Below are 14,359 nucleotides of genomic sequence, written 5' to 3'. Positions count from 1 at the left end.
TGCCATGTCCACTCCACGTTTATTGTTTCGGAATGCTTTTCGCCTATTATCCTAAATGCTACCAAAACAAACAAAGGACTCACCGGCCATTTGCCTAATGTGTGTGTGTTGTGTGTGTGTGTGTGTGTGTGTGGCGTCTCTGTTTGAAAATCGAAACTACTAAAATTTCCAAATTCCGAAATGAAAATGGAGTGTGTCTCGGGTGGGTGCCGAAATAATGTTAGTTTTTGTTCGAGCAGCTTCAATTGCCAAATTAATTGCAGTTAAGTCGAGCAAGCAAGCTCTTCTTCTCCATCTCTCGTCTCTCTCTCTCTCTCTCTCTCTCTCTCTCTTCGCTCGTCATCCAATCTGTGTTAGTGTGAGTCTCCGCTTGTGTGTACACTCCGAGGTGCTGTGGCTCGGAAAACTAAAGTGGAGTCAATGAAAATTGCAACTCCCACTTTGCTCGTACGTCAATTAGAGCTCCTCTCTCTCTCTCCCCCACCAACTGTGCATGCACAGACACGCTCAAACACACACACACAAAGTTGTCTGCATTGCTTATGGCTCTTTTACTTTCTCTCCTTCTCTTTCGGCTTCTCTCTCAGTCTGTCTTCTCTCTCACTCTCTGTCTCTCTGCATTGCTTTTATTGCAGTGCAATTTGTTGTAGAAATCGTTTTGTCCGACAGTTGAGCAGTTTGTTATTTCTTTTAAATGTTCCAAGCAAAAGAGCTTTTGGAATTTTTGTGGCTTGCCCCGGCCAGTGGTCAGGGATTGAGATTAATGGGTTCTCTCTAGTTGTTTTAGCTGTGTGTGTGTGTTGCTGTTTGTGGGGTTCCTGAGGGCCTGTTGGCCTTTCTAATTTTCCCAAAATGAATGCAATCAATGCAAAGCTGAAGTTCGCCGGGGGGGAAAGGAGACAAACAGCAACGCAATTTCCATGGGAGGATTGGTTTCGAAATGAAAGTGGGACAATGCCCAAGTGTCGGAAACTATTTGAACCAGTCGACGTTGTCTCACCTCCATCAAATCTCGTGGCTGTTTGTGTGCGCCACCCCCCTTTTCCATCTAAATACTTACACGAAAACGTATCAAAACCCAAGCAATGCACAGTGGGAAATTCGGTAAAATATTTGCACTTATCAGACTTATACTGGCACGTCCATATGCCACCCACAAGCACAAAAGAGTGTAGGGTATGGTGTGTAGGGGGCATAGGGCATAGGGGTTGCGCTGCCGTGTCGTCACTTGGAGGAGACGCACTTTGGCAAAAGCAATCTTCTAAACAGGATAAATGTAATTGCGCATGAATTTCTACGCATATTTCGGCATCGCTGTCTGAGCTAGAAATGTTTCCACTTTTATCTCGTTTTGGTTTCGATTCGTTTTTGCCGTCGCTGAGTGTTCTTCCACAAGTTTCTCCAGCGCCAGAAACTGTCCAAATCGGACTCTCTCATTGGCCTGACTTGGCCACGCCTTCGCAGAGAAGCAGAGTGAGAGCGAGAGAGAGAGAGACAGGGAGGGGTAGAGACTTGCTCGCTCTTTCGGTGTCTCTCTCCGTGTAATTAACTCGCCTAATGCTTTTTTTTGTTTCGGGCAAATTGTTTGCAACACTCTTTGAATGCTTCGTGGTTGTCTCATAAAAAGCGAAAGCATTTAAAAATTGAATTTGACTCTCTCGCTCTCTCTCTCGATCTCCATCTCACTCTATCACGGATGCGCTCTCTTTGTCTGCAAAGTTTTCATCTCATTGCCGCTCTACTTCGTTTTTGCAGCGCTCAGTTGTAAAAATGGCCGCCTGTATGCTCGAGGGAGGGTTGCTCCGCATAGAGCGGAACGTCGTGGAATGGAACACAGTAGGGCATGAAGCTTCGAAGATGTCCGGCTGTGGAAGAGACTATTCCACTTGTGTGAGAAATCGTTTTGGGTCATAACTAAATGGGAAGGGCAGTAATTAAAATAAAATAAAATAACCCGAGATTCATTCATGTAACGATTATTTGGTATCGTATTGTGAGATGGAATGTGTGCAGATTCTCATAAGTATTCGATATTTTAATATCCTCATATCCTCCTCCTATGTAAAATCTGAAAAGAATGAAGAAAGCAAAGAAATGAAGATGTAAGTTAATTTTTTTAGGCAATTTTGGAATAGGCTAATGGGATTTTAGAAGAATATATTCATGTTTTATTTATATTATTCAATCACTGTCTTTATTCTCTTGATTTTATATTGACCTTCATAAAATTGATAGACTAATATATGTCTGAACTGGTTAAGACAGTTCTATATGATTGATTTTTATTGATTTATGGCCTTTCCAAATACCCAAATCACCCAAACACATCACTTGATCCACACTCTTGCCATTCTTTCAGTTAAATATTCGCTTTTAGCAAAATAAATGCATCCACTCAAACAGTTAACCGCAAAGTTGCAATCAATTGAGACATGTATTCCCCAACACTTCTGGTCAAAAAAGTTACCATCTGCTGCTGCGTGGCGGCAACAGGAAAATTTCAATGGCGCCACAGAGCAGCACTTGACCTCTGTTAGGTGGCAATTGATTGATTTTATATTGGCATTTCAATAGACAGACACACACACACACCCACACCAACACCCACGCTGTGTGTACGAGTATAGTCGAAAGTCGAGCCGAGTGCGCCCTCACTTTAGGCATGTTCCAAATGCCAAGTGTTTCCCTGGCTCGGATATAAACTTTTCTTCTGCTGCTTCTATGCCTTCTACTTTTGCTCCTTTTACTTGCTGCTGCTGCTGCTGCTGCTGCTGCCGCTTTTCGTGCTCCTCTGCTCCTTGTCGGCAATTTTCAAGCTTTTTGCTCCTGCCACAGAAAAAGTGTCTGTCGATGCGGTTGCAGTGCAATTGTCGAAATAAACGAAAAGAAGTTCCCAACTGCAAGTGGAATGGAAACAGCAGCAGCAATCCACCCTGCTGCCAGAAAGAGAGGCACTGAGAGAGTGCGAGAGAAAGAGAGAGTGAGAAAGAGAGTGGGACACACCCTCCCTCTGAGGCAAACACAGGTATATCCACGCTCTCTGCACGCACTTTAGCTTTGCTCTCTCTCACTCTCTCTCTGTGTGTGTGTTGGTGTGCTGTAAACTGGTGAAAAACCATTTAGCGCAAAGACCAAAAGAATTTCCAGAGCTGGCAGCCAACCAACCACCTCAGTGGGTTTCAGTTTCAGTCGAGCGACGCGACGCAGCAGCAGGCAGAGGCTCTCCGGACACAAACACGGACACGGACACGAGACCGGGGGTTAAAAATCTAGAGACTGAAACAATAAAAATACTAAGCGATCGCTTTCCCACACACACATACACACCACCAATACACATAGAGACTGAGGCAGGCAGAGGACATGGAGGACGACTGAGACCTGAGACCCTGCAGAGGACTTTTGCGTCTGTTAACAGAAACATTTGAATTTAAATGCGAAACGTTGATCAAACGGTGCAGACGTGTCCTCCTCTCTCTCGGTTGCGTTCGCCTGCGGAAAATCTCCGTTCCGTTTTCCATCAACAACAGATTTTCGTGGCACTTGGCCCACAGCATTCAGTGAACTTATAGACTGCTGCAAGATATTGATTGTGCTCGAATAAAATAAGAACTAAGTTAGCAACAAAGCAAAATAAAACAAAAAACAAGTGTCATGTCTTCCTCCGAGGCTGAAGTCGATATCAGTGTGGTGTCCAGTCCCGAGCCGAGTCCTTTGGGTGCCGCCGGAATGAGCAACGGCCGGGATAGTCCGATGGCCCGTTCGCCGGCCCGCTCCGCCGACGGTAGCACGCCACCGGCCACACCAACGCACCGCTCCACGCCCAACACAGCCGCCGGCACGCCCACATCCTCGTCAGCGGCCCCAGCGGGCCACTATCATCACAGTCCCAATGGAGGCGCTGTGCCGCCGGCGGTGCTGCACCACCATCTGCAGCATCATTTGAGCACGCTGGGCGGCCACCCGGTGGCACTGCATCATGCGCTTCACAGTTTCGGACATCTACACTCCGGACACGTGGCCACACATCCCGCACTGCTCCAGCACGCCCTGACCCCCACCGCACACCAGCACATGCAGCAGCATGGGGAGCGTCTCAGTCCGCCGCCCAAGTCTCCGGAGCGCAATGGCTGCGAGGAGCTGCAGGGCCACAGCCTGAATAACAACAACAGCAAGACACTGAACCACAACAACACTTGCGCCTCGGCGGCGGCGGCAGCGGTGGCGGCGGCAGCAGCGGCCTCCATTGGCGCCAACAGCAACGACAGCAATGGGAGCAGTAACGGGAACAAGGCCACCACGGGATCGAACGGCTTCACCAGCTTCTCCATCTCCAGCATCCTGAGCCGCAGCGAGCCGGCCAAGAAAAACGGCGCCTCCACTCTAATAACGCCGATCCCGCAACTGCCACACCCGGGTCCTGGTGGACCACAGGACGCAGCCATGCTCTCCAGGTAGGTTTGAGAAAAGAATTTTGAAACGGCTACTTAGGCTCAGAACTGAATGCCAGACACAGACCCAGATTAGGATGCTCTGAACCAACCTGAAACCAAAAAGTCAAACGCTCCCTCAATGAGGCTACAATTTCACTTGTTCCTTCAATTTTGGTTGGGCCAATTTTGTATAATCGTCTGGGTAGGACAGTGGCAGTTGCCAGACAAAAGGTGACACAAATCTCTTCGCAGGAAAGACACAAAATAAGTAGGCCGGAGGATGCGATGGGATGCCCTCGATAAATCTGATAAATCATAAAATATGTTGAGTAAGAGTTATACGAGATTTTAAGTGAAGGATGCAAATGGCTGGTAGAGTCCGTCTATTGTTGGCCAGAGATTCGAATCTCGATTCAAATTCAGTTGCAATCGCCATTAGCTGACCCCGAATTTATACAGAAAGGCGCTTAACCGGTCAGACATCGATTTACGGTGCCAGCATATCGTGTTACATAACATTTGCCCAAAAGTGAAATTCAATGCACAACTTTTGTGAATGAAATTTTACTGACTGCCTGACTGATTGACAGACTGACAATGCTCCGGTATCATATGCAAAATATGTTTCCTCCCAATGAATGAACCCTCAGCAAATGAAAGTGACCTACAAACTCAGGCCCAGCTGTTTGGGGCTACATAAACTGCAGTTTATTGAAAAAAAAAAAGGAATAAATGTATATGTATACCTTGGCATTTTAACCCCACTTAGTCGGCTTTCAAAATGTTGCATACCAAATGAGAGATCGAATTTCGTGGCAGCTCGATTAAGGCATGTGTTGAATTCAAAAAAAAAAGAACACAAAAAACTGAGGGGACTTCGAACGCGCAGTAGGACTCCCTCTCGTTTAGGTCTTTCTGCGTTTTTTAATAATGATCATTTTCATTTCATTTACGCGTGCTCGCGCCGCTGATCTCCACGATAAGGCAAAGTCAGGTTGGTCGAGGGTAGCCGCTGTCCCTGTCCCTGTAGCCCGTGCTCTTTCTCCGCTTACCCCAATTAAGGATCCGATCTCGCCCTCGTCCAAGTGTTGACTCCTGCTGCGCTTGGCGCTTACACAGCTGACGTGTGGCTGCCTATGTGACTGACTGACTGGCTGGCTTATCTGGCTTGATCATCGAACTTTATGCAGGGAATGATTAATGCCGTTCACAGAAATATTGCTGAATGATCGTTTAATGGTTTATGCAGAGACTTTCACCTCGTGTCTGGAGTATATATTTTGACAGTTGCGCTTAAGTTTTTAATTAGTCCGGGAATGCTTCATTTTTTTTTTGGTAGCTCTCTCTCACTGCTGCAATTGCGTTTACTTAATTACGCTTTAGCTTCTGCCAAAAGCGAAGCGAATGCAGGGGCGGGGAAAAGCATTCAAGAAGAGGTGTAACCTGATATGCTTGTGAGTAGACTGGAAACAAAAGGACCAACGGACCAAACACAACCAAACGGAAAGGGTGCCCCTCACCCTCTGGCATTGTTCTTTTCTCCAAGGATGACGCAAAAAGCAGACGATGACATTATAATTACACACACACACACACACACACAGAGAGAGACAGACATACCACTCAACAAAGTAATTACAATCCAATTGCAATGGCAATCGTAATGGGAATGGGAATGGGGAAAGGAAACGGGAATCAGGACCTAACCAATCCTATCTATATGCTCGTATCTGACGCAGAGGGGATTATCTTACTGTGGCATTTAGTGGTGACTGCCGTTTGATTCCCTTACGCATTGCAGCCTTATCTAGATGATATTTCTATGGCTGTGCCTTAATCAAAAAAAAAAAAAAACATATTTCCCAGTTCTCTCATCAGATCTAGATCTGTCTGTGGTTTGACTTTCCCTCTGTTCCACGTCGCTCGGGTCGCGTGTCATTTGCTTGGGCTTCCCATGGCGTTGGCAGACAATAACCGCAACAAAAAACTGAAACTAATTTCGAGCTCTTCACAAATGTCACCATTTTTCATATATATATTTTTGGTGTTGTATTGGCAAGTAGCTCAGACTATGGGCCTAAAGCCTAAGCCGCTCTCCAGGCATACGAATATTGGGCGATATTTGCACACTAATCCTGTTTAATGACAAAAGCATTGCCCCTGCCCCTGCCCCTGCCCCATGCTATTGGTTCATTCAAGTGTTCAATATTTTGCCTACTTTTGCGGCCAGGTCGAGTACCTCTCTCAGCACACAGCCCGCACCGCTGACACCCGTTCGAAATGTCAACGATGTGAATACTCCACTCATATACTCCCATTATGGACGCATTCATTCGGCTGGGCTGGGAATCCCGCACGGGAGGGACCAATTAGAGTGCGCAAATCTGCTATGCATGAATGATTCCTAAGCGGTTTTCCAGTACCCGTCGGGCATAGAGATCACTCTCTTGTGCAGTTCCATTTAAATTTATTTATTTAAATTAATTTCTGTAATTCGCTTTCGGGGATTGTGTGCCCCGTCCAGCCCTGATGCGGGTTAACTCTGGCGTAGATTTGGTTGTGCTATGAATTAGTTAATTTCAGTTATTGCCACAATTTACTTGGAATCCACACTTGAGCCTTAACTCAAGCCATTCAGCAAAATCACTTTGAACTTTGCTCAGATCTCTGCTCACAATGGGAAACCTCACACTCAGCACAGTCCGCACATCAAAGCTTCTTGGCAAAATGTTGACAAAACCCCCGAAAACCGAGATGGGGAAGGACCCTGATGGACCCATGTTGAACGCCATGTTGAACAACTCAATTGCATAGCACACTTTTATCCCTTCGGACAAAAGGTTGCCCAAAGACGAAGAATTATGACAGCTGAGGGCTGGGAGCCCAAAGCGAGAACCGCAAACAATTCATTAAAAGCTAAATAACAGCAAATGCATCACAACAGGCAGTTGCTCCAGTCCGCCCTACACCCCACAGTTCTGACAGCTCTCAGGCATTAGGGGTGTCGGAAGTGGGGGGCTGTGGGGGGCTGTGGCCGCCCCCGCAACTTCAATTTAAAACATGGCCGTCCACTTCCGCCGCAGAGTGACACCCGAACGGAGGTCGCCGGGCTGTCCGTGGTGGCCGCGGGCATATTTATTCCGTATTTATTTCATTACTCGAGGAGGAGTCGTGGAGCTCTCCATTTGATTTCTGTAATTAGTTAAGCAAATAGCTACAAGCTTCTGTTTCTGATTTTTTATGTTGTTTTTCGCTTTTGCTGTGCCTAAAAATTAGCCCAGTAATTGAGGTAATTTCTTTTGTCTCTTGTCGCTGCCTCCGGCGCAGGCCCACGCCCAGACCCAGACCCATTCCCGTTCCCAGCCTGGGCAGATGAGTAACTTGAGCAGCATTTTGTTTCCTCTTGCTGCTTGTTTGGGGTCTGGCTTCTGGCTTCCGCCAAACTAGCCGAAAGGCAAAGCGGCTTTCTCTCAATTGACGCTGTAAACATGAAGCCCATTAGAAGTGATTTGAGCTGCCAACTTGGGGGAAGCCCTTGAAGCGTCTTCTCTCGGATTGGGGCAGCAGTTGGGGGGCGGTTCATAATTTTCCCTGGGCTGAAAGTAAACTTAATTGAAAATCATTACTGTAGAAGAGAGAGAAGAGAAAAACAGTGCTGAAGGGAAAGAGTGCGAGAGAGTGGTTGCTCTGGCTATTGATTTCCACACCTGATGCACCCTTGGCCGCAACGAAAGAGGTCAACTAAATGTTAATGTCACACACACACACACTCGAGTTGCCTCCCCTTGGTTGCATTGTCTGGCTGAGTGGGGTTGGGTTGCCGCCTCAAAAAGAAATCACAGTCTGTGCACGGGTCACTTGCCCAAACGGTCAAAGTTTGCATTGGCGAGAGCTGGTCAGTGGGTAATGGGTGGGAGCTTAGCCCGAGAGAATGCGAGACTGAAAACAAAAACCCAAGCCCAAGCCCAAGACCAGAGAAAAGGGTAGCATAGTGTGGCAGCTGCTGCTGTTGGCATTTTAGACTGGTGAGAATTGCATTTGCAGGCTAAACACCAAAGTTCATTGAGTGCGTGGGAAGCTTAAGACACAAACCGAATTCATTCGGCTACAACCGAGCGATATATCAATCACAGAAGCATTCACTTAAGACACTGGCTTCTGCCTGAAATGGTTTGACATGTTAACTTTGATTCACTCCCCTGTCAGGGTAGGCGCAAAAAACCCGCCCCCCAAATGGAACTTTCCCATAAACGAATCTAGAAGACATTATAACGAGAAAATGTTTCGTTCGTCTTGAGGCGAACTTCTGGGTCGATGCCAACATAAATAAATAAAACGTATTTATAAAGATGCTTTTAAGCCAGAAAGTTAACAAGGTTACACACACACACACATAGACAGGGGGAGGGATTGGGTGAGCCAAATTTGCAGCAGCTGTTGCCAGTTATGGGGTTGGTCGTCGCCATTTAAGGGTCGTTCTCTGCCCGTCGACCTCCTCCTATCCACTTCAGACGAGCCGACAAACTTTGATTCTTCAACTTTCTTAGCCCGAACAACTTTTTGGCCGTCGGCAAATGCTCCGGTAAATGCTCGCCTAATGGCTCAAGAGCGCAGTGTAGCCCGCATTTCTGCTCTGATTTTCCGCAATCATTAGAATGCATAATTGATGGCATTATTAACCAACCAACCAACCAACCAACATCTTTTCTTTCATTACAGACTTGGCTTCATCTCGCAATGGGGAGCTCTGGCCGGGCGCTATGCAGCTCTTTGTCCGCCCGGTTGGCCCTGGGCCCCACAGCGCCTGCCGTTTCACAGTCCCACTCATGGTAAGTTGATTAAAAAAATACTAGCTAATGGAGTTAGGAACCACTTGGAACCCACTGAAGCGAACTGAACACTGAGGCAATTGCCACATGCCACAGCGGCTTAGCTGGTGCCCCCAACCCGTCTACCCTTAGCCAGTCTTTGGCAATTTTTGCTTTTCGTCAGGAATGTGCTGTGTCAGACATTCTTCAAAGTATTCCGTTGCATTCGATTCAACTTAATTTGTGCATAGCCAACGCCAGGCGACCGACCGACTGGTCTAATGCTTTCAGGAATGTTGCGCCCAGCAGTGGGCTATGTAAGATGTCTTAAGCCAAAGAAAAACGTACACTGAGAAAAAAATGTTGACTCTAGCAAGCAGCAGATAATCTCACAGTCGAGCAGCCAAAATGTACTCTCAGTTTTCGGTAACAGAATTGCCAATATTCAATAAATTCCAAACATATTTGAAGCTTGAAGCTTTCTGCCTGTTTTTCTCTCAGTGCTGTTGCTTCATGGGAAGCCCGTTTAGGAATGTTGAGTCCCATGGCGTTGGCAACATCTGCCTACCCACGGATACGACTGCATTAATCGCTATTTTCAATTAATTGCAATTTGTAATCGAGTATCGAGTTACGGACAAAGCGTCTGACATGTTTTGTTGCTGTCTGTGTGTCTGTGTGTGGCTACTCCTTGTCTAGCAAAGTGCAAACTGCAACTTGCAACTGAAACTACAAAAGGCAACTGCAACAAAAGTAGCAGCAGCAGTTTAAGTACATTTAATTGGCCCTTTTGGCATTAAGAGTCACTGCAATTACATTTGTTCATGTAAATTGGCCTTAAGTTCATCACCTTCATTGCCACTGTCACTCCTCTCTCCACTCTCGCCTCGCACTGACTTCGTCTGTGTCTTCCGCTAAGCTCAAGCTGAAGTAAAGTTTAGCTTTAGTGTCTGCTGTGTGCCCGGTTTGGAATCCATTCAAGGCAAATTACAGCAATTTAAACTTTTCAAATGAGATCAATACTAAAAGCTTCGATAAAAAAAAATCGGCCAAGCCGACTGACAGCCATTTTAAATGGTAATTTAGCGAGCAGACAGGCACACACACACACACATAGAAAAGAAAGGACCGGATATGTGTAGCGTGGCGCTCTCCGCGTCTGCGCTTTGCGTACAGGCAGGCAGCAGGCAGCAGCAGCAGCAGCAATAACAAATGACACGAACAAAAATAGAAAGAAGCAACAAAAATGGAAAGACAAGTGTGAGGTTAAGTGTTGCAGCTTAAATCTGTGCAGCCACACAGATACACACACACACACACACACACACACCCACAGAGACAACATCTTGGAACAACCCTTAGCCGAAGCCAGTCGTCACCCTTCGTGTGGCACACCATCCACCACCCCACAGAGACCCCCACACCCGAGACCAGAGACTGACAAATCAACTAATACAATTTCTGCTCTCCCCAATGTGCGCTCTCAACTAACCCCCCGTTCTCTCTCTCTCTCTCTGCTTTTTCTCTCCTTTGCAGACAGCTCCTCCACAAACACCACTGAGAATGCCCCATCGCCCACCTCCATGAGCCCCAACCAGAGCAGCAGCAACAACAACAACAGCAGCAGCACTGCCAACACGAATGGCTCGAGCCAAGCCAGCAGCAAGTCGCCCCCGCCTGGAGTGGGTGTGCCGCACCACCATCCACTCTACCAGCCCCATCAGCAGCATCAACAGCAGCAGCAGCAACAGCAACAGCAACAGCAGCAGCAGCAGCAGCAGCAGCAACAGCATCCACAGCAGCACTCACAACAGCATCCACATCAGCCCAGCACGCCCACCAGCAGCAACAGTGGCAGCAGTGGCCTGGCGCACCATTCGCACCATCTGGCGGGGTCCCACTCCGGGTACATGCTGCCCACCAGCTCCAATGAGTCGGACGACGATGGCGAGGAGATCATCGAGGAGGATGACGGCACGGATGGACCCTCGGATAGCTCCTCGCCGCACGGCGATGGCAATGGCTCGAAGCGCAAGAAGAAGACGAGGACCGTGTTCTCGCGGGCGCAGGTCTTTCAGCTGGAGTCCACTTTCGACATGAAGCGGTACCTCAGCTCGTCGGAGCGCGCTGGTCTGGCCGCCTCGCTGCGCCTCACGGAGACCCAGGTGAAGATCTGGTTTCAGAATCGTCGCAACAAATGGAAGCGTCAGCTGGCCGCCGAGCTGGAGGCCGCCAATATGGCCAACATGGCGCATGCTGCCCAGCGGCTGGTGCGTGTGCCGGTGCTCTACCATGATGGAACAACAGCTGGCTTCGTTCCGCCACCGCCGCCACACCACCACCCGATGCAGTATTATGCAGCGGCCGCTGCACGCAACACCAGCCCCCCGCGGCCGCCGCTGTCGTCGCTGGTATAGGGCGTGGGGTGCCTGGCGGCGCCCATGTCGCTAATGAAGCCGCCAACGCCCACATCAATGGGGTTAGCAATGCCCCCGATGCCGCCGCGCACGCCCGCACCGCTCCTGCTGCGACACTGCTCGATGGACGCCGATTCGGATGAGGAGAAGGAGCGTCTGGCCTTGGACGAGGACGATGCCGCCATCGATGTGGAGGCCGATGAGGAGCACGAAGCCGAAACGATTCACGAAACGACTCCCATGCGGTCATCGACTCCATTGACTCTGCCATTGTCTCTGTCTCTGGCTATGCCTCTGCCTCTGGCGGAGATGTGCACAAAGAGCGGCAATTGCCTGGAACGCAACGAGAGTCTGGCCACCAGCTCAACTCAGTCAATGTCGATGGATGCCACTTCCACAGGCTCTTCCGCTGCTGCTTCAGGCGATGCGGATAAATCGATAAACCAAAAGGCTTACTGAGAAGAGCCGAGCCGGGGTCGAATAACCGTGGCCGAAGTCCACACCAATTGGTTTCAACGCAATCCAAGCAGAGGCTGGCTCCAGTCCCGCTTGACATTCCCCACACCCATGACCCCACTCCTAACGAAATCTATAAAAAGTGTTTGATAGTTTGTTCCTAAAATCTCTTGTAAATACTTAGATACTTACTTGCCGGTGGGGGCTAATCCCGCACAACTACTCTACTATGCTCCTATGCCCTGTAAATGTCTCTTGCTCAATAAGATTTAGGCTTGTAAATTGTTCGTGCGTTTTGCTTTTACGTAGCGTAGCCAAGGCCCCATCCACCATGTACATAGATCATATATAAATATACCTTACATAATATAGGTGGGTGAGTGGCCCGTTCTGAACCCGATTTGTTTCTGCTTTGAAATCCATAAATTTGCTGGTCAAGTGCAAGGGCAGCTCGATATGCTGAGCCTTCCCTCTTCGGTTCTCTGGCCAAAGTCAACCATGATTGCTAGTTAAGTGTTATTCGTAAATGCGAGAGAATACGGAGGAGGGGATGTGTCAGGCAGCTACCAAATAATTAGTTAAATTATTACTAATTTTAATCGAATTTTAAGATAATCCAAACAAAACAGAAACCAAACCAAAACTCAAACAAAAACACACACATGAAATGCTTATAAATATACATATAACAAATTATACATATGAACAAAATATTAATAAATTATATAAACATATAGAACAAAACACGCGCAAGACTTTTAATTTAAATTTGTTAAGCTACTCATTAATCATCGTATTTCGACACGGATAACAACTCACTGATATTCATCAGCTTCACATTAAAGTTAACCCTTTGTTTGAATCTATTCGACCCCTCTCAAGCATCTGTCCACATACACATCGAGTGTGTCTGTATCGGATCTTCCGCGTATCTGTATCTTTGTGTGCATCTACACGTTTGTGTTGTATTGCAATTTGCTGGCATTTGTTATAAATGTTGTTCCATAGATTTATCCCCGCCATTTTGCCTTTTTGCTGGTTGCCATTAAAGCGGCGGAAAACGGTTATTTTCGTTTAATTGCCAACGCAAATAAACGTGGGTGTAACAACCATGTGAATACGAGTATATCTAGATGGAAATATGTACCACAAAATATACGTACGAGTATGTGAACTCGTGAATAACAATGCCTGCAACAACTCTTGCAACAATTGCTGCGATGCATGTTGTTGGGGCTTTTTATTCTTGCCGGTATGTAATTGTACCTCGTAGTCGAAAATTTCTGGGGTATTACAGAGATGTGTGAGAGCATGTAACAAGTGGAGGGGAGCCCTAACAAATTTATGAGATTTTTAATTAGATTTTTCTTTCTTTTCTTGACACAATATTGGTGAAATTTGGGCAAGTTTTGAATGTGTGATTCTGATTACAGAGTGTTTTCCAGTCGATATACACATAGCGTTCGTTTGAGCGTTCGTTGTTGGGGCAGGCGTTTTAAGTTGCCATTTATTGTGCAGTTTGTTGCAATTTAGTCGCCGTCGAGCTCCCCATTTCCTTGCCCATAGGTCCTTTGGGCCGTTTTCACGAATCGCGCTTGCAGTTTCGCATCGCGTGTTAAATTGCAAAAAATAAATTGCAAATTGTGCACTGAGAATAGCTGGCAATAAAAATGCATAAAATGCTTTTCGTTATGCCCAGCAAGTGATGGCGGGGCGGGAAGCTGGAATTACCAAACACCTTCCCACACACAGAGGCTCCCATAATTGTGAGGCTGCAGACTCCACACACAACATTGTTCTGTGGCTGTACATATGTACATAATTATAGGCGATTGTGCGGAGTGTGGCATTTCACACGACTGCGCATAAATGGCGGGCGTTAAAATCGATTTGTTTTTATTGTTTGAATGAATATTTATACCAAGTACTAATCACATCCATTTATGTCTGTTTAATGCGCTTATTTCACAGCCAAGCGATTGTTTATTTGTGGCTAAACCATTGGCCATAGGCTGACTTTAAGGATTGACTGCTTGCAATCTAATATCGACAATTCCAGATTAGATTCATGTAAAGCTCCTCTCGGGTATTAGACAGGCCTAACAATTGAGGAATCCCTTCCACTGCTGGCTCCAAAATGAATTTCCTCACAATGGGACAGTTCTCATTGTCCCTGACCCTCTGTTATATGTATGTTTGAAAAGGGGTTTTGCCTTCCTATTTTTATTTCTGTCATTTTTTCTTC

At 47.0% G+C, this 14,359-nt stretch overlaps 1 protein-coding gene across 1 annotated transcript; it reads left to right on the top strand.

Annotated features, from left to right (window-relative positions):
• The first annotated feature begins 3,204 nt into the window (after window positions 1–3,204).
• Window positions 3,205–12,775, top strand: LOC117583477 (homeobox protein Hmx). Its single transcript, XM_034271786.1, is given in 3 exon segments — window positions 3,205–4,454; window positions 9,153–9,262; window positions 10,778–12,775. Coding segments are annotated over 3 exon segments (2,250 nt in total). The 5' UTR covers window positions 3,205–3,654; the 3' UTR covers window positions 12,118–12,775.
• The last annotated feature ends 1,584 nt before the right edge of the window (window positions 12,776–14,359 follow it).

Source organism: Drosophila guanche, unplaced genomic scaffold, assembly GCF_900245975.1.
Source record: "Drosophila guanche unplaced genomic scaffold, DGUA_6, whole genome shotgun sequence".
Classification (NCBI taxonomy): Eukaryota; Metazoa; Arthropoda; class Insecta; order Diptera; family Drosophilidae; genus Drosophila; species Drosophila guanche.
This window is presented reverse-complemented; position numbering and strand designations above follow the sequence as displayed.